Here is a 21,385-nt window from a genome sequence, read left to right as displayed (position 1 = left end):
CATTTTATTTCTTAATCAATCAAAAAACATTATTTGATTTTTTAAAGAAATAAAATTAAACTATAACTTAACATTTGAATAAAATTAAAAACACAAGCTTTCCTAAATTGGCAAAGAGAAACAATTCCGATTAAAGTTGAATGATGTTTATTGTAGAGTCACAAGATAGAAAGTGAATTTGCTAAATTCACAATCTATCCGGACTCTACTTCGGAATTAACCAGATTGTTATAGTTAGTTTTAAATTCTCTGAATTTTAAAACTTTAATGTAACAGTACTACAATCTATTTTAACAAATGATTTAAGCATCATTTTTTGATTATCTCTTGTTTTATGTCTTGCAGGAAATGAGTACACTTTAATTGATGAAAACTTATCTTGGACTGATGCTATCGAATTTTGCCAAAAGAATGGAAGCCAATTAGCGAATCTCGGTGAAGCTGTGGCTACGCTAACTACCGATGAATGTCTTGAAAGGTTTGATACAATGTGGACAGAGACGCTCGCTTCTGCTAGTCCATATTTATCTCTGTTAGGTAAGACGGAATTGATAAATCAGAGAGATGTGTTTTTGTTTTAGTTTTGTTTTCGGTGCTAAATTTTTCTTCAGCATTCAATTACTTTAGTACTGGATTACACAATTAGGGACCCTTGTAGTAGGTAGACTCAATCTTTAAAAATTTTAATTGCCGAATTTAAGAAATCAAATAGAGAAATAATTATTGCTTTCAATATGATGGGGTTACCATCGAGAAAAAAAATTGTTTATATAACAAACAATAATGTTGATTAATTTGTTACATTTTTCAACACACATTTGTCACGTAATTTGAAATTGCAGGCTGTTTCAGTAATCAAGGAGACATCCCTCATTCTAATCTTAGCAGAGCCTCGGTAGTGGACTGTCAGTTTGAATGTTCCAGTTCATCTTACTTTGCAATATCGGTAAGAAGTTCTAAAGCGTTTGTGACCAGAAAAATCTCAAAAATACAAAACCGTACAATGAACAGTTAGATCAAGACGATTTTTTCATAAATGGTTTTAAGTTATCTAGTATATAATACTCTAATGCCTTTGTTCAAGTATAACTATCCACTTAAAATACTTTAGAAATCAGTAAAGTTTTGAACATGAAAACACTGATGAATTTCAAAAAGTGAAATGGAGTTAGACCTTAGTAATAAAAGGAGAAGTGCCTTTTTCCGAATTTATTCTTCAGCATAATTTGAGATTTAATATTTAAAAAATATGACAACAAAATTGAAACATAAATTACAAGTATCTATAAAACATAGCATCTTACTGGATCTAAGTCTTAAACAGCGCATTAAGGCATGATTGTTATTATTAATTCCACCATATAGCACCTCTTCCACAATTTGCTTCAGTCTTTTTATGCTTTGAAAATGCTTTTATAGATTATTATTATTTAAAATGACAGGATACAGAATGTATACATGAGCTAAACATATCTATGTATTTTCAAAAATTTAGGAACAATAATTTGGATAGTAAAGGTACAAATACTAATACTTAAAAACGCAAGGTACCTTACCTACTGATAATTTTTCAAGATATTCTAAATTTAAACTTATAATACTATTACATGTTCTTAGACAAAAACAAAAACAGCAAGTGTTACCAGGGGTTTTGAAAAGATATCAAATTATGAAAATTTTTGCATTTATCAAAAAAAATGTACAAAAATTACAAAACATAAATTCTAGATTTTCATTAAAATTTGTTTTAGAAGAGGTGTACAAATCCATATATAGACATTAAAAGTATAACTGCGCACAGGTCCTTCATTTAGTGGAACTCTTTAACTCTATAGGGAAGAACCCAATAAAGTTCAAACTACGTTGCGTATGACCTTAAATAAAGCACAATTTTGATATATTATGAAGATCTTCAAAATTTAATTTAACTTTCTTTATTTTCTATGTTTCAAAGGACACAGCATGTTCATGTCTTGAAAATTTCACAAGCAGTGCAGATCTTGTAGATGCCAGTCTGTGTAACATTACTTGTGATGGTACATACTGTGGAGGGCAAGACACCATGAATATTTACTATGTCGGTAATGTATTATAGAAGGTGAAATTTCTACTTATTAATGATTAACTTATTTCTGTTTATTTGTGTAGATTCTTTAAAATTGAAAAACAATGAAAGGAATTTCAGATATTTCTAAGAAATTATCGGTATTTCACTATGAATATATATAACTACCAGTGGTAATTGAATATATAACTACCAGTGGTCTGCTTTCTGGCTTAGTGTAGCGTAAATAACTTTCTTCCACATTCAATGAACAAATGTTAAATGTCTCTATTTTCAGAATTCTATATAGTGACAATTATTTTTTTTTCATTCCAGTAGACAAAGGCTTTTTCCAAAACAAGACAGTCTACTGGAATCCTAATTTTACCTCCTGTTTATCATACCAGTGTTTAGGTCATAGGAATGTTTATAAGGAAGCGGATTGTGATGATATGTCCATTTCACTGTCAGATTGTTGTGAGTATGAAAAAGCAATTATTAAGTACAAGTTACTATTTGATATTATTATTCATGCCTGAATATAAGCTTCAAAAGTTCATTAGATATCAGTCAAAATATGTCAATATCGGGTAATATTTACAGTATAATAATATTTTATAAACTCTAAAAAAATCTTTTATTTTTTAACAGGTAACTATTTTTCATGCACGTTTGAACCAGGGGAACCCTGTTTTCTTTATCAGGATGACGATGACGATTTTGATTGGACAATACAGAATGTAAAAAAAATCTTCTGTTTTTACTACGAAATTATGTTACATTTGTTCGGAATACTGCAAATTTTGAGGAAGAGCCAAATCAATATACTTTTTCATGAACACACTTTATCCAAGTGTGCTTGGTTTTTAGTATGTGTTTAGTATGTCTCAGCAAAAAGCATGCTCCAAATGTGATCATTTTTAAAACCCAGGCAGGCCCCTCAATCATTAATCGATGTTGCAGGGATTTCAACGACCTCGTTTCAATGAAGAAATTCCTAAATTACATCGTCATTATAATGATATAATACAGTATAACCTTGAGTCATATTTTGGCTGACATGTTTCATACCAATCGTAAGGCCTAGATGTGTTTGTACTAAAATTTACTACGTTCCGTCTATTTCATCATTATATAGGACAGGTGACAATTACTCCTTCTAGGCACCAGCGCCCAGGATCATGGAAACAAACTTAGAGTTAAGTCAACTTTTTAATCAACAACAAAATCTTTATTTGTTGTTGAATTAATCTCTAAATTTGCAGATAGAACACTTTTTGGGAACAGTCTTGAAAAAATAAATTGGTATACTTGACTTCTACAAGATTATAGTACAAAATTAAAATTTTGACTTAAGCTTAAGACGTTTCATGATTCCGGGACCTGATCCCACCTCTGAAACTCCTAGAGGTCCGTGTTGATGCCTTGTTCACGTATTTGTATCATTTGCAGTTTTCATGGGATCGATTATCCTCATCCTTTATCATGTATACATTAGTGCATGAAATGATTTCTTTGATATTCAAAGCATATTTTTTCTCTTTTTAAGCCCCAATAATTGAAGATTAGGGTGCATATAGTTTTTGCTCTGTCCGCCCGTCTGTCTATTAGTCTGTTTGTCTGTCTGTTTATCCACAAAAACTTTAACCTTGCCCGTAAATTTTGAGCGGGTGGAGCTTGGCTTTCATATTTCAAAGGTGTATTCCTTGTGATAGGACCCTTCTTTGGGTACCCAAATTTGACTTTTTGGCCTTGGAGTTTGACCCATTTTTATAAAAAAAATTACCAAACCTTAACCTATATGCCATAACTTTTGAACAGTTTGTGCATGGGTTTTCATACTTCAAATACGATATGTGTTCATTGTGACAAGACCTTTTAATGATCATAAATATTTTTTTATCTTTTGACCTTGACTTTATATATTAATCCACTTTTCAAAATTTTCATCTCAGACATAACTTTTGAACATTTAGTACATTTAGTTTTCAAACTTCACAGTGTATTCCTTATCTCAAGACCTTCCTTTGGATACCAACAATTTTGACCTTTTTGGCCTTGGAGTTTGACTTGCATTTGAGAAACTTCAACTCTCGCCATTAGCTTTCATATCGGGACATCAGTGTTTCACAATCACATCTTGATATAATTTTGTTTAATTTTGAGCACATAGACCAAACGAAACTTTATAAATCTAAAAGCACAAAAACATTTAAAAATTTTATCATTCTACGTCTCCTGTAGAAGGCCACAAAGTATGGCCCAGTCCAGTCTTATGAAGGATCGTACTTTGCCTTTGTTGACGATGAACAGTATGGGGAGGGAAATTCGACAACGCTTGTTTCAAATGTCGGATTTACAGGTATGGTACATTTACGCTTGTAATAATTCATAACACTTTTCATCCACTGCCAAAAAGAAAAGAAAATATACTGAACAATTATAACATATGATTGTAACTAAGTTGACTTATTTGAGTAATGTATGCAGGGTGCGCCATGATATAATGATCATTTTTGTCATGGTATTGACAAATTTTAGGACGTTAGAGTTTTAAATGATCTTTGGGCTTCTGACAATATAGTACAATTTCCTTTCTGATAACTCAGTTTAAATATCTGAGAGTAAAAAGAAGATGAAACTAAAAATATTTCATTGACACAACATACATGTAATAGATTTTAAAATTAGTGGGGGGTATTCATTTGGGGGAAATCATTTAACTCAAAAAATGAGGGAAAAAAAGGTTGGAGTGGGGAAGGACCCTCCTTATATATGTTCGCTATTAATACAAAGTCAACAATGTATGGTAAATGTTTTTCTACATCAGTTGTACTAGAAAATGTTTCCATTTGAATATTCCTGATTCGTAATTGGGATTTTTCTTTTGAAAGATGGTCAGTGGTGTATTCACTTGCGATACTACATACAAAATGTATCGACAGATGCAAGGCTTGAGGTTTTCAAAAGTGGAGAACAGAATCCCTTTTTTATCTTTAAAAAATCTGCCAATAAAGAATGGAAATATGCGTACAAAAATATTATAATGAGTTATGATGAAAGAGTAAGTAACCGAAATTTACATTTATTAATTATTATAATCATCCCCTTTAACGTAATGGTTTAGAGGTCATCTATTTTAAATGCTGTTAAAAAAATATATTTATTGATAATTAACTATTTATTATTACTCTAAATATCAGGTTATCTTCAAGTTTACACGTGGTAAGGAGACGTCTGATTTCGCTTTAGATGACGTCATTATGATAAAAGGGTCATGTGGTGAGATATATTTCTTGACCTTTGATTGAAGTTTTAAATAATAGAGAAACATTCAAAAAGCTGAACAAATGCTTGATTTCAGGAAAATTAATATTATAAAAATGTAATAATAATAAATATAAATATGCATGTATTTCAGAAGAGACAGTGACATCAATGTTTAAAATGAAAGGCGAAATTAATTGCAATTTTGAAGGTAATGAAGATGTTTGTTTTCAACAAAACAAAAAAGGCTCTACTTGGACGATAACTCGGGTACGGTATAAAAAAAGTCAGTTTATTTTGCATGTGGTAATGAATGATACAGATATAAGTTATAAATACAAAATCATCCACAAATAGTTCAGAGTAAAATTAACATATAATTACATTAGTTATAAATGAACACAAAATAATGCACAAATGTAAGATATTACATAATGGAGTTTTACATGATAAGCTTTTGCAGAATTACTTTAAGTTTTTGTGTATCTAAGGATGGATCGACACCCACAGAAGACACGGGACCAAGTAAAAACATTGAAGGAAATTATTTCCTATACTTTGCAGCAAACAAATTTGGGAATCGTGGAAAGGCTGTTCTCAGTTCTTCATTTTATCTAGAAGGTATTTTTTTTACGAACATTCCTTTCTGCATTGTAACATTCCGATAACACATTTCTTAAAAACCATTTTATCTTACCCAATGATGAAAGATTTTATTGAAATATGAATATAAGATATACATGTTTAAGCTCCGTCTTTGTCCCTTCTAGAACTTTTCATATATATTTTCAAGATTTTAAATCAAAGTCAAGACAAAATTGGAATAGGAGGTTAGTTGGTTGATTATCCTTGCTGGTGGATGGCTGCAAATTTTAGACCTCTACGGGTGTTGTAGAGTAGGATTTCCTCATTAGTAAGCTTTTCCTCCGGAAATCGTACTCTAGAGTAGGATTTTCCCCCGAGGGGAAATCTCACACCAGAGGCAAATTTCCCCCTCTGTCATTCTCAGAGTAGCCCCCCCCCCCCCCCCCCCGTTATAGAGTCAATATAAATGTGTATAACAAGTTTCTGGGAGTATTGCAGAAGCAATACTTGTCCCCTACCGGCAAGTTTAATGTAGTTAAAAATTGAAAAGTAAATTTCATTAAGTGGAACAATTTGCAAACTTGAAGTAAACCTACCAAAAATTAGCTCTCAATATCTCCAATCGTTTAGAAAAACATTGCGGAAAACATTTAAAAATTGAAAAGGTCGTAATTCCTTAAAATTGAAGCGAAACGAAATGCAAACTTGAACGTTAACTCATCCAAAAATCAGCTCAATGTCTTTAAGCACTTAGAAAGAAAAGTGTGGAAAACCATTTGGGACACAGACAGACAGAAGGACAGCTAGACGGATGGACAGACGCAGAGGAAACTTATAATCCTCTCCAGTTTCATAAATTTATTTGATTTAAAAATGGTTTGACGGTACGTAGCCATGAAAAATCGGATTTAAAATTTCCATGAAAATTTCGGAAAATTGACTCTGGTGTGGGATCTCTGTAGGTGAATTCCTACTATAGAGCCAGTTTTCCGGAGGAAAAGATTTTAGGAGGGAATCCTATTCTACAAGACCGGTACTACAGCTCCTATAGGGAAGTGATGGATCTTATTCATGTCAGCGCCTTCTGTGACACAGGACATCGGTTTATTTATAGGGTCGCAAAGACGACAAAGAAAACATATAACTGAATACGAATTAAATTCTAGAATGCCACTTAGTTGTCAGTTTCAAAGAAAATAATGAGTGCCACAAGGAGTATATGGAAATCTTAATAAATAATGTTTAACCAAAATAGATTGATTTTAATGTCGTCTGTTTTGAAACTATGTGAAAACAATTTTCTTCTAATGGTAGATATTAACATCACCTTTAGTATGCAGTATAGCATGTATGGTGAAGACATTGGACAACTTTATGTTTACCTAAAGGATGAAAGGAATACCACTAGAGATATTTTTAAAGAGGAAGGTGATCAAAGAGAAGGATGGAAAAATTTCACTACAAATATTACGGTAGAAAGCAAAAATAAGGTGGGCTTTAAAAAAAGTATATAAATGTACAAATAAATGAAAATATTTGCCGAAGTACATAGTAATATCGAGGTTTTCAGTGCTGTAATCCCTCAATGAAAATGACAAATATAAAGTGTAACATGATGTACAAATGAAATAGTTTCTAAGATTGATGATAACTTAATTGAGGATCAAAATGTATTAAAGAAACGAAACAAAACTTTCAAATTTTTTTTTCAAATCAAAGTATATACATGTACATGTAATATATAATGTGTAACTGCATATGATCTAATTTAAATTTATAAAGCACCACAGGCAATTATTTCGCTTCACATACATAGGCGTCAAGGAAAATGAAAGTAAAAATGGTATATAATACATATCTTTGCAAAATTGTAAAGGGGATATTGCAATTGTTAACATATCATTGAGTAATTTATCTAGACATTGTTTGCTTCGAGAGACTTATCATTAAATCGTTTTAACCAGGTAAAACAATTTTTGCATAACTTCCGGTTGGAGCTACATGTATAATACATAAAACCAGACACCTAATGGATATTTTACATCCCCTCTCGAGAACTCATATTTCTCAGGGCCATTGAGCTTCCCACAGTGGGATTCGAACCCGCGACGTCACCTTACTTCGCGACTCTAGAGGAACTCTCGACATTTACCAGGTATGTTGTATCTAGTAAATAAGGCTGAAAATTTAAAAATTAGAAAATACTGTACATATTGAAATTATGCAGGCATTATACGCTCGTGCATATCAATTCGGCTGACAAACATGTAAATACAGCGTTAGTCTGAGAAGGAAGCATAATTTATCGGTAATTAAATTTTATATTGAAAGTGCTATATAAATTTTATTTGAATAAAGTCCACATTCCACATGCAGTTACATATATATAATTATATACATGTCATTTGACAAAAAAACATTTTGATAGTTTTGTTTTATGGACTTTAAATCTGAGATTGACTAATGCTCGTTATATCCATATCCTTCTTCGTTTCGTTTCGAGGGTTCGTATTGAATGAAAATAGATCATATGCAATTACACATTATATAACTATATATGTACATGTATATACTTTGATTTGAAAAAAAAACATTTTTTGTTTCGTTTCGTTTCGGCTGGTTTCGTTTTGATATTTCGTTTCGTTTCGGTAGGTTTCGTTTCGTTTTAGTTCATTTCGTTTCGCACTTTACAACCCGATGATAACTTAATTGAGGATCAAAATGTATTAAAGTTTATTGAATAACCCTGAATTATAGTTTCTAATTTAAATTTTAAGCTTTACATCGAAGGGAGTAAAAATGGTAGTGGAAATAAAGGGGATATTGCAATTGACAATATCAAGATTATTATCATTGAACCAGGTAAAACAATTTTTATAACTTTTTTACATCCATAAATATTTTACATCCCGTTCGAGAATTTTTCAGTCAAAATAGGAACTTCGCCATTTACTAGGGAAGGACTTCAAATTTAGATCTTTACTCGGCTCTCGGGGTATTTGAACAGTAAAGCATTTATCCTGTCTCCTCCTATCGGGAAAAGCGGCCTCGGTTTTTAAGATCACGTCCGAAAGACCGGCAACTGTCATTTCAACGTACCGAGCACTAGGCGAATGAACAGTTGCTGAGTATTTTTAATCGACACAAGTCAGTCTCGGCCTTGGTTTAAACCTTTGAACATTAATTTTATCCACGAAATCCGAGAGAACAGGAAAATCTGAGTTAAAATAAACATAAACTGTATTGTAAATTTTGTACTTCATGGAATATACATTTGTATGATGTATACATGTTAAAATGGCCCAATACGACACCAAAACCAATGTGCTGCCTTTTTTCTAGTATCTCTTGAATGAATCTCTGTTTCCAAGGCTCAGAAGACTATTTTTGTTTTAACAATGAAATACTTTTCACTTAACATAAACAATAGATGGAAGTCAAATATTTATTTCTTTACTTTAATTTCTAGAGAACAAAAACTCATGGTTGGCCTATAATGAAAGATGTGCGAGAATTCTTGGTTCTTACATTATCAATAACGAACAAATAACGGACCTGCCATGTCTATCTGATAGCTTAGAGAGGTGGACTGGAATCATAAGGCCACAGCGGAGAACTTCAGTCGTTACAGGTACCCAATCACTGTTCTAAACACAAACACATTATTTATTTCTTGCAAACGTAGAAACCAAAAATATATTTTAGAGGTAATATATTTGAATAATGTTTTTTTTTTTTTTAAATATAAATGTATAATTATCCAACTTTTCTTCACATATTTTATTGTACATTGATAATACATCTTTTTTTCCATTTTCTCCGAAAAAATGCTAAAAAAAATCAATTAGAATAATTAAGAGCATTAAGGGGAAGAAGGACCTTTACCTAAAAAAAATACCCGTCGTTCAATTTTTTTCATATAATGTATATCTTTAATTTAGTATGTGCCACATACCTTAAAGCAGATATATCAATAGGTTTCCAGACTTATTTTTGAGATATTGAGTGACAAATACTATACGCAATAGTGTCTTAGTGAAGTTTTGATTCTCCATGTTTCTAGGCCCATTACTCGGTCCATAGCGGAATTTTTTCAGCATAGATAAAAAATATGTCAGCAAACATGTGTCTATTAAAATATTACAGAGTTTAAGTAGGGTTGAAAATTCGAAAAAGCAAGATTCTTTTGTCACACCGCATCTGGAGACGGAAAAATACGTACCGGTCCGGTACTGTTTAAGACAACTTAAACAACCAAAAAATTTATTTGCAAAAAATCCTATCATTCAATGTTTGAAAATTTACCTTGAAATGCAAGTTCGTTAAGTTATTGATTAACTGTAAAAATATCGATTGGTGAAGCTGAGCTCAATATTGCACACGGCATAGTTAAACAAGACATGAGAATGAGAAAAAACGTGTCATGTTTACATTTCTCGAGTACGGGAAAACCCAACTATGACGTCATACATTTGCGAAATAAGTGAAATAAGACTTATTTACAATATATTTCCGTCAACAACCATGTAAAAATATTTTTTTGTGTTCTCTAATTCACAAAATACCCCACCATGTACAGATCATGTCCCGTTTTTATGATATTATACTACCCTGTTTTACCGTGTATAATCTTAAATACTGTACTAAGAGATCTACTATGACGTCATTGACTCGTTTGACGCGTGTAGAGAAACAGATGAGTAGATCAATCTATTCCGTAATTTGATAGTATTTGCAAGAAAGTTTTAATGTTTTTAGATATTTTGATACAAGATGGTGAACTCCAACAAACAGTCTAAAAATAATATACGTACTGTGGTTTTAATCTTGTTTTGTACATATTTAATCAGAGATTATGACGTAATTAGATTGTCATCAATTTTATTTTTGGTACACAATTTTGACAATTCGAGCAGCCGTTTTGTGCATTTTTGATTATGACGTCAGTTACGTCACAAAGCCAACGTTGCGTTGTTTCCCGTTTAAGGTAGATCGCGGGTTTGCTTTTGTCATCAATTTTGGTACACAATTTCGACGATCCGAGCGGCTGTTTTGTGCACATTTGATTGTGACGTCAGTTACGTCACAAAGGCAACGTTACGTTGTTTCCCGTTTAATTCTCTGCAAATGACTCTAAGTCTGTACGAGTCAAGTCGATTTATACAAAGTACATATTGTAAAGATTGTAAAGACGTACGTATTATACGTAAATCTCGTACATGTTTTACAATTGAATTTCAGTCTGAATTCTAATGTGATATTATGTGTAATGTCTTAGGACAAATTAAATACAATACCAAATGAAAGGAATAATTTATATTGTAAGTTTTACTAAACTGCTAAAAGTCAATCAAAATAAGTCAGCGTAAAAGTTATGGTATGCAAAAAGAAAGTTATAAATAAAATTGCTTAGCGGATAACTTGGGGGGGGGGGGGTTGTATGTGTGCACGTTATTAGCAACTCAGGGAAACATGCGTATTGCATCAGGACTGCCAATCAAATCCAGGGGGATAATATGCGTATGATTTTCAGGATGGAATAAATAGTGAACACTAAAAACGTTTAAATTTAATTACAAGTATTTTCTTGTTTTGTTTTTTTTTCCTTATCGTCATCATTATTACAATTATTTGGTTATAATGTATTTTTTAAAATTTCGTTTAGTCTCCTTGTTTTGCTGGCTAACAAATTTTGGAATACATGTAAAACCCAAATTTATACAAACATTTGGACTGCAAGACCTATATGACACTGTAAACAATTTTCGGGTATCGTTTTTTTCTATATTTTATAACAGAAGCTCTAAGTGTAAAAGCTAAAGGCAAGTGTTTTACATTTTGCGAATGAATATTTGATTCATAGAGTTCGAAATTAACAAATGTTTGAGAGCTAGGGCTATATACAAGCTTGCGACTAAAAAGAAAGAACATTACAGGTAACACCCCCATCCCCAGCCCCTGGTAATTTCCTCAGTATCGGGATGTTTTTTTCATTTCCGTTTTCGAATAAAGTGATCAAATTTATGTGTTATGCCTGAAATCCCATTGACTATGAACTTCCTAAAAATACAGGTACTAATATTTTATAACTAGCGTTGCTGTCCCTGCATGTTAATTCTCTTGCACAAGGAATATTCATACCGTTCATTCTTACTTTGTGATCAGAATATGAATTTCACAACACTACTGAAAATAAGTTGATGGTAATCATATGTCTCCGCAATAAGTTATATGATGAAAAAAATTAAATGCTGCATCTACCTTTTATATCTTGCAAAATGATGCCAAAATCCAAATGTCAAGAGTCGTACTGTAAATGTGACTACGTTCAACATATGACGTTGTAGACATAAATAACGCCATAAACGCAACATTTTAGCAATATAAAAGCAAACTTTGAAATTATTTAGCAAAAAAATCTAGCGAGAAGACATATTGATTTTTTTAAATCAATAGTTTTGATTTCACCTCATCTTGACATTTTGAAATTCCTGAATAATTCGTCTACGTCTTTAAAAAGTTATCCAACCTTTTTAAAAGAAACTCTTACTACAAAATTGGCTTTAAAACGTCATTTTTCCATATACTTCAAGAGTAAAGCGTTAAAAATGTACTAAAAACTATACCGCGTTTACAGTAACATAGCATTAAAACTACTTAGGCAAATTTAATAAAAATTGCAAATCATACGCAGTAAATTCTAAGGAACATTATATCAAATTTTCAGGATATGTTTTCTCGTAAGAATGTTTATGCAGTAAACCCGCGACCTACCTTAATTCTCTGCAAATGACTTCAAGTCTGTATGAATCAAGTCGATTAAAACAAAGTGCATGCTATTGTACGTAAACCTCGTACATGTTTTATAATTAACTTTCAGTCTGAACGCTGATGTGATTATATGTAATGCCCTAGGAAAAATTAAATACAATACCAAATGAAAGGAATATAATTTATATTGTAAGTATTACTAAACTGCTAAAAGTCAATCAGAATAAGTCACCGTGAAAGTTATGGTATGCAGAAAGAAAGTTATCATAGATAAAATTGTTTATCGGAAAACTTGAGGGGTCACTCTAAAAAAAGTTTTACTTGTTGTTTTTAAAATAAGATATTAGATTAAGAAAAACTAGTAATTATTAGTAATCCATTTAGTCAGAATAGCAAGTAAATGACTATCATGGTTAGTAATTGTAAACATACTTAGTAATAAGGACGAATTCATTTACTTATAAAATCATTTACTAAAGCAAGTATCAATAGAATTACTTAAACTATAGGAATTATATTACTTTAAGTTAGTAAATGAACTACTCATTTTTGTTAAATTATTATTACTTAATTTAGAGATAATATGCTTTCATGATTTAAACAAATTTGATGAATTAGCATTTCCATATAAATGATGAATTATGGCTGAAATTCTTGACTAAAGATTTTTAAAGAATTTTCCTATATATTTCAATGTAAAACTTACTAAGTAAATTAAATACTTATCATGATTTGAACAAATTTGAATCTACACTATTATTTACTAGAAACACTGCATTATGGCTTTGTCATTCTTAAAGAAGATTTTTAAAGAATTTTCCTTTATATTTCTATGTAAAACTTTGATCGGCCATTGTGGCCCCACCATGCCCTACCCCCGGGGGGTCATGATTTGAACAAACTTGAATTTACACTACCTGAAAACTTCCACTATATGATGGAAACAGTTATACTTTCAATTTCTTTTTCCAATTTCTATGTAAAACTTGTTTTATTATATATTACAATAAAACATTTGATTTATGACTTTTGAAAGCCTTAAAAATTTTTAAAGAAGTTGTATATTTTCTATGTAAAACCATTTTAAAAATGGTTAAACATTTCAAGTACTGCAATATGCATTTTTATTAGTGTGACTTTTTTTTTTACATGAATTTTCCTATATATTTAGAAAAAAGATAACTCCTCCTCAGATGATTTGACAATTAATATGGAAGCCAAGCATACTATTTTAAATTTCAAGAATTCAATCTTGATAGTGATTAGACTACCATATTTAAGTAATTACTGCTCTGAATTCCCCTTGATTTAGTAAATAAATTTTTGTTTTAAGTAAATCAATTAAATACAATTTCCTGGCACAAGATGTTTTGTGAAAATACGCCCCCAAATTTGGCAACATAGCAAAATGAGTTAGCCCTTTCTTATATGAAATTTAAATTACTTTGGTATTTGGTTGAAATTCTCAGCGGTTCTTGAAAGAAGTCGAAAAAAAAGTTTACAAGGTTATTGGACAGCTATCTAATGAAAGGTCAAAATGTGACAAAAAGCTCACTTGATGTGGTGAGCTAAAAATTGAAAAAAGGTATTTTTTTAACATGTTTAGAGCCCCATACTTAACATTTGCGGCAAAGCAAACAATTGGCAATGACTGTTTCCCAAAGTTTGAGGCAATGTCTCAACTTGATAAAAGGGTAAATCAACTTTTACATACGTTACTATGGTAACAAAGTATTCAAAAGTTTAAAAATTACGTATTGAATTTAATGAAGTCATACACGTAAAAATAAAATGCAATAATAGGATAAAATGTGACCAAATAATAGAGAGAAGAGCCTTGGAAGATATACCAAGAACAAATTATGATATTTCATTTTGGTTGGCAATGGTTACCAAGGTTTTTGTAACACAAAAACCCTTAAATTTTACATTCTGTATGTTTAAATCTGACCCTATCTTTTATATAAGCACATTTCCTCATAACTGATGATCAATTTTTAAAGGTGTTGATGTGGTCCTAATTTTCCCATTTAAAAATATTCAAATTAGATTCTTTAAATAGAGCGTTGCTATGGAAATAAGTAGAAAAAATATGTTTAAAAATCTTTAAAATATTTTGTTTCCTTGGATACGTACCTGTAAATGTAGATTCCCAAAACTTTTATGATTGATATTTATTAACGGCTAACCTGACTTTTAATTTTGACTATCATCCCATCTGTAACTGGCTGCAAGAAGCTGGCACACAGGGTTTTAAATGTAAATATAAAATTGACAAAATCGAACATTTTCCCTTCTTGGTTACCAAAGCAACAGTGTTGTTTTCTTCACCAAATTTTATCAATATATAATATTCAACTTTAGTTCTGCCAAATAAGTACTATTCAAGGTGAGTCATATAATATGTTTCTTGATTTAATTGCAAGTAAAATCTTAATGCAGCCAAGAAAATTCACTTTTAACAACCCTGTACATTGTTCCCTTGGTAACACCGCAAAGTAGCAACAAATCCTAATTATTTCTTATGGTGTTGTTGTTCCAAGGTCCTAATGATGCACATTTGCCATTCCTGAATTTTCATGTTTTTCCTCAAGACAGTAGCATTAACTCAATCTAGGTAACTGATTTTGCTTGGTTACGCTGTGTTACCACGCCAACCATAAACGTTATATATACAGTGATATTGCTTATACCTACAAACTTTTTCATTGTTTTTCTTAAGTTGTTGATTGAGTTTGAGCATGTAACATCTACCATTAGTGAATACTGAGCATTTTTCAGCATAATTCAGCATTTTAAATGTACTCCAAATGTACCCTTGGTTACCACTTACTTTGAGATATATTCCAAACAGTTTCTTTACTGTATAAGTGGCAACAAGGTGTCATGTTTTCGTGAAAATGGTTTGTTTGCTTTTCCTTGTTTATATTAAGGCTCAGTAAAGATTTAAAGAAGCTGAAAACTAAATTTTTTAAACTTTTACGGCCGTTACCATGGCAACTAAGTCACATAGCAACAAAATTTTACTTGATATATGTTTCTGGTGTCAGGTACCAAGAATTGATTAAGTTTCATCAAAATCGGTGACCATGCGTGGCAACGAAGTTTAAAAAAATCAAGTAAAACATTTGAATCTAGTAATTGACATATATTTCAGTAATTGATTTTAAATTTTAAGTAAATGCTTAGTAATTATCTATTACTTATCTTTGTTATTTCAAGTAAAAAATGACTACTAAGTAAAACTTTTTTAAGAGTGGTTGTATTTGCGTATTGCATCACGACTACTACTAGTAATCAAAGCCGGGGCGAAAATATGCGTATAATTTTCGGGGTGGAATCAATCCTCAACACTAAAAATGCATTAAATTTAATGCATGTATTTTCCTGTTTTTTCTTATTATCGTCATCATTATTACTAAGTATTGTATGGTTATTATGTATTTAAGATACCGTTCATTCTGAATCTGTGATCAGAATATGAATTTCACAATACTAGTGAAAATAAATTGCTGGTCACCCTAATATATCTTCGCAATAAGTTAAATGATGAATAAAATTAAATTTTGCGTCTATGACATCTTTTAGATCTTGCATATTCCAAATGTCAAAATATTTATTTCGTACTGTAAAAGTTACTACGTTCAACAAATGACGTTGTAGACATAAATATTAAATAACGCCATAAACGCAACATTTTAGCAATATAAAAGGAAACTTTGAAATTATTTAGCGAAAAATCTAGCGAGAAGACATATTGATTTTTTTATATCAGTAGTTTTGATTTTACCTCATCTTGACATTTTGAAATTCCTGAATAATTCGTCTACGTCTTTAAAAAGTTATCCAACCTTTTTAAAAGAAACTATTTTCACAAAATTGGCTTAAAAACGTCATTTTCCCATATATGTCAATAGTAAAGCGTAAAAAATGTACTATTAACAGTACCGCGTTTACAGTAATATAGCATTAAAACTACTTAGGCAAATTTTATAAAAATTGCAGATAATACGCTGTAAATTCTCAGGAACATAATATCAAATTTTCAGGATATGTTTTCTCGTAAGAATTTTTATGCAGTAAACCCGCGACCTATCTTAAATAAAATTTTTGTGTGGCATTCCTCCTTAATAAAAGTTTCCCATTTACAGCGAAAATAATATTCTTATGAATAGGGAAGGTCGTGTTGCTTATCAAAAAGAAATATTTTCTAAAGTAGCTGTATATCATACCGGGGGTATACCACCACAAGTTTATTTTAAATTATATTTAATTTGTTTAAATTCAATGAGCGCATTAAGAATAAATCATTTTAAGTATAAGAATAATATTTTAATTAGTTAATCTTGATTTTTAAAGGTTTTCAGGAAACCCCCACTGCTGTACAGTTGTACAGTTACATTAACAATGTACCTACGTATGACTGGGAAATTTATGATCCACGGAGAACTAGACCATTTGTTTGTAAAAGAAGTAAGTCTTTTATTGAATATATGCCACATCTTTTTCAACCTCATCTAGAAAAATATCTCAGTGAGTTTCGCTTGAATATACTAGTATTTATGTCCTCTAATGCTAGACAAGCTCACCGCAGACATTTTTGCTAAATTTGTACAAAACAAATAAAACACAATCTTAGAGATAAAATATGTCATTTATTTAAATGATGTTATAAATGTAAACAATTTAATTTACACAGAAGGGGATCAGACTCACAAACTCTGATTGTAAGTTACGTAAATATATGATAAAGGTCTGACCCCTCGAAAAAGGTACATACAAAACAAGACGAACAAAACATCACAAAAAGAGCAAAAAGATGGCACATCAAAACAAAAAGTGTGAATATGTCATATATAGTTAGATCCAGCAGGGATCCAGAAAGAAACTCCAGTTTACAGTTTCTTTTTGGAATTAAACTGTCAGAGTCGGAAATTACTTTAGATCCCGTCCCCAAAGGATAACTCAGACTTTAAAAAGTTTAAAGCATACAACCCAGGCTGCATTTCACACACACACATACACCCTCACACACACACACACACACAAAACATTCATGCCTTTTTTCTGGATCTGGGGTTGTATTTGTTTATTTATTTTTTTTATTATTGGTTATAACTCATCTTCTAAAAAAAATTTGAAGCCATCCTTGCATATTTATTGTATATTTTTCGTACCACATGTCTAAACATATTTTAAAGGTGTTCTATTGCTTATAGTAAATGTTGCATTTTTTTGCTTCCATCAAAACAAAAAAATATAACAGTATTCTGTAATAATTCAGAATGTATAAAAAGATATCTTTAGGTTTTAAAGGGCTTTTGGTGTGTAATTTATTGTTTTTCAAGAGTTTTTCAACTTTGATTGTTTTCATTAGTTCTTAATTCATCGAGTGATAGTTGCGTGGTGTTCAGACGTGTGACTAGTAACCATGCTACAGAGACGACTGACATAAATAATGGTAAGAGCAAGGTAATAATATAAAAGAAAATAAAATTCCTTTTTATCTGTATCTCATACTGTACTTCAATGATGCAATATTAGTTTTTTTTTATTATGAGTGATATAAACCAAACCTGTTTAAGGAGGTTATAAGTAGACATGTACATGTGATAATTTTATCGCAAAGAACTTTATTCGGTAATAACCAATATTTGCCCCCAAAATCAAACTTTGATGGAGATATATTTAATTAAGTTCTTACACAGGGGGGTATATGTTAAAGCACTGAATATTTTCTTAAGTAATGACGTCATATGCACGTAATGACGTCACAAACATGACGTAAATTTCAGTTTTTCATGAATTCTACAGAAAAATGTACATTTTTCGTCGATATTTTGAGTAAAAGTCACCGAGTGCATGTGTGTTCCAATATTTTGATATAATGTGTCGAATGATAATATCAATGAAATATGTAAACCAAACATGCGCTGCTAAAATTGTTGAAATTTTGTCCATTTTGTCCTCTTTCTGAAAAAGGATATAAAATCGGACTAGTTTGTGACGTCACAAAAATTGTGAATAAACTACTTTGAAACTATAATATGTTCTGCTAATTTAAATTTCTCATACAATTTATTGAATTCAGCACATTTCAGGAAGTTTTCAAAATTTGACTTTTGTGGAGGCAAATGTATGCAATATACCGCATATAGTTCTTTGTTTGCTTGTATTAAGTTTATGTAACTAAAAGTGTCGTTGTATTACGGTTTTGCACGTCAAATTGCCTTTATATCTGAAAATATTAATAAACTTATCCTTTGTAGTTCGTCATTGGTTTTCCTAGTTTTTTTTAGAAATACTAATGTACAATTATTTCCTTCATTTGGGGTTTGTCTCCCAATTGTTTTAAGCCCAAGAATTGTATCTTTCTATAAACAATGTCTAAAATGCGTCAAACTTTTGACAAATAAGGTCATGATACAAAAGATATTAAATCGTTCAATGTCAACATGTAACTTCTATAATCGCTGTATCGACTTTGTTAGTAAATATAATCTTAATTTTCACATCACACTGAATTATCTACGGATTTTTTTGGTTGACCCTATCAGAAACTCCCCCCATGGCACCTATAATTCCAATTCTAATGTTTTCAAAGATAAATGTTTTGTCTGCCTTCTGTTGTACAAATGTTTTCTTGCATTTTTCTTGATGAAAATTTATCATACATATCAAATTTAGTAGGAATGGTAATTCCCATCGTTGCTGGTGGGTTTACTTTCATTATTTGTGTCATCACTGGGATAGTATGTTATATAAGGTAAAAATTAAATATATACATATAAATGTACTGAATAAGTACTCGATTCTTTTTCTAAACCTCTGTAAATTTTGTTTTCCTTTCTAAGTGATCTTTCTAAAAGAAAACGATTTCAATCAAAATTATATTTAAAACTTATACGTACCATGAAACAATATAACACAAAGTTCACATGTTTTATGTAGGATGCAGAAAAAGAAGAAGCACCAAAACTCTCCCACTGCTGAAGCTGTTGTGTATGATAATAGTGATGAAACATTTGTTTTGGAAACATTTCCTTCCAATGAAGCAAGTGAAAAGAAATTGAAGTACAGGGAAATACCTCAAAACGCTGGTACTGAAAGCAAATTGGAAAATAATGATATTATTGGAACACCAAGATTAGAGACAGAGTATGATCATCTTCATCAGAAGAACAGACCCAGTACATCAGCAGCAGATATCATGGATAACATGTACAGTAGCATACAAGGCCATCAACATGGAACACAAAGTTTGGTGGATGATACTTATGACCATACGGAATGGAAAGTAAATGTGGCTCGTCTCAGATAAATCCTAGTGTAGATGATTTTTACGATCAGGCTCAATTGTCTGAAAATGTGACGTCAACAACAGACGACTTTTACAGTCACGTGACGGGCGACAAGATCGAATCACAAAACATGTTGGTAGATTACCATATGACGGAACAGGGGAAATAAATATGGAACATCACTTATAGATAATAATGTGAATAATACTTACGACCAAGCACAATTTCTGCCTGAAACGCAGGAATCGCCTAAAAATAATTCTCAAGATTCTGAAATAGTTTACGACCAAGCAACATGACCTAAGGCCTAGAAAAAAAATATGTTTGTTTCCGCTTTCCCGACCGACCCTAATTTATAGTGCCGACCCTAAAAATTATTTTAATGCTTTTGTCCCATGCAGGGTTTCAGATTGGCGTCGGCCATCGGCCATTTGCCGATAAAAATTAAAAATGGCAGGAAAAAAATAAAATTTACCTGCCAAAATGGCCTATAGGTTTAGCATTGAACGGACATAATGGCCGAGTATGTAAAGGCAAGTCGTATAGATAGTTTAGATCTGAGTACATGTATTTTTTTTACTACTTTATGCAACTGCAGATTTCATCAGCCAATGACAATTGGGTGTAAGATGGTGCAAAGAGCCAAAAAGTAGTGATGAATCAATGTTTAAAACATGTCCATGCCATGTTGATATTTTTTACCGCCATGATTGAATGTGGGGTCAGACTAATAACAGGAAATGGACAATATTGCAAGGTTTTTTATACAAAGGAAAACATTTTTAGTCTAGGCAATATGTAAACGTTATTATACTTGTAATCAGAAATACAAATCTCATTTCTGGATATTAAACTACTTTTAAAACTTGAAATCCCAAGAAATAAATACATCTACATGTAATGAAAGGTGGGACTAATATCAGTAAAATACCCATTGAATGGAATTTTTGAAAAAATAAATCCCCCTTCTGTTTCAATATATTGATTTTGTTTAAAGTAAACAAACAATTATTTTCGGAAAATTCATATATACTTTTGATTATTTTAAGTAATTAAATGATTTTTTTTGTAAAAGTCTGACACAAATGTGAGTAAGTTTAACTTTTCTACATTTATTTCATTTCTGATAAAAAATTTCAATTATAATTAATGGCCGATTATTAATGATAATCGATTCTAATTTATTTTAAATTTCCCTTGACTTTCATGCAATGAGAGTCCAGTGAAAAGATGACTTTTAAATGTTTAAAAAAATGAAATGAAAACGATTGAGTTACACAGTATATTTTACTTCTTAAGTTATTTACCTGAATTTATTTAAGTATACTATGAAAGAATTCTTAAAAGAATTGTATATTTTCAACTATCACTCAGCTAGATAGAATGTTTTATAATTTATTGTTAACACTGAAAATGA

General features: G+C 31.0%; 1 protein-coding gene across 1 annotated transcript; it reads left to right on the top strand.

Moving 5' to 3' along the window:
* The first annotated feature begins 348 nt into the window (after positions 1–348).
* LOC134232286 (MAM and LDL-receptor class A domain-containing protein 1-like) lies at positions 349–18,236 on the top strand. The gene is made up of 15 exons (XM_062714241.1): positions 349–537; positions 843–946; positions 1,955–2,081; positions 2,381–2,521; positions 2,696–2,784; positions 4,289–4,406; positions 4,939–5,108; positions 5,248–5,326; positions 5,466–5,581; positions 5,803–5,932; positions 7,211–7,386; positions 8,674–8,758; positions 9,366–9,527; positions 17,027–17,140; positions 18,045–18,236. The coding sequence occupies exons 1-15, from the start codon at positions 489–491 to the stop codon at positions 18,149–18,151; spliced, it is 1,767 nt and encodes a 588-aa protein (XP_062570225.1). The 5' UTR covers positions 349–488; the 3' UTR covers positions 18,152–18,236.
* The last annotated feature ends 3,149 nt before the right edge of the window (positions 18,237–21,385 follow it).

The sequence above is a fragment of the Saccostrea cucullata genome, unplaced genomic scaffold (assembly GCF_032062105.1).
Source record: "Saccostrea cucullata isolate Sc308-1 unplaced genomic scaffold, CSIRO_AGI_Scuc_v1 ctg8755, whole genome shotgun sequence".
Classification (NCBI taxonomy): Eukaryota; Metazoa; Mollusca; class Bivalvia; order Ostreida; family Ostreidae; genus Saccostrea; species Saccostrea cuccullata.
This window is presented reverse-complemented; position numbering and strand designations above follow the sequence as displayed.

What these genes read in the sequence shown, in the direction of transcription:
- LOC134232286 (XM_062714241.1), top strand. Translation starts at nt 489, where the DNA reads ATGTGGACAGAGACGCTCGCTTCTGCTAGTCCATATTTATCTCTGTTA. An exon ending in CATTTCACTGTCAGATTGTT is followed by an intron (nt 2,522 to 2,695) that starts GTGAGTATGAAA and finishes ATTTTTTAACAG; the next exon opens with GTAACTATTTTTCATGCACG. An exon ending in GATTATTATCATTGAACCAG is followed by an intron (nt 8,759 to 9,365) that starts GTAAAACAATTT and finishes TTTAATTTCTAG; the next exon opens with AGAACAAAAACTCATGGTTG.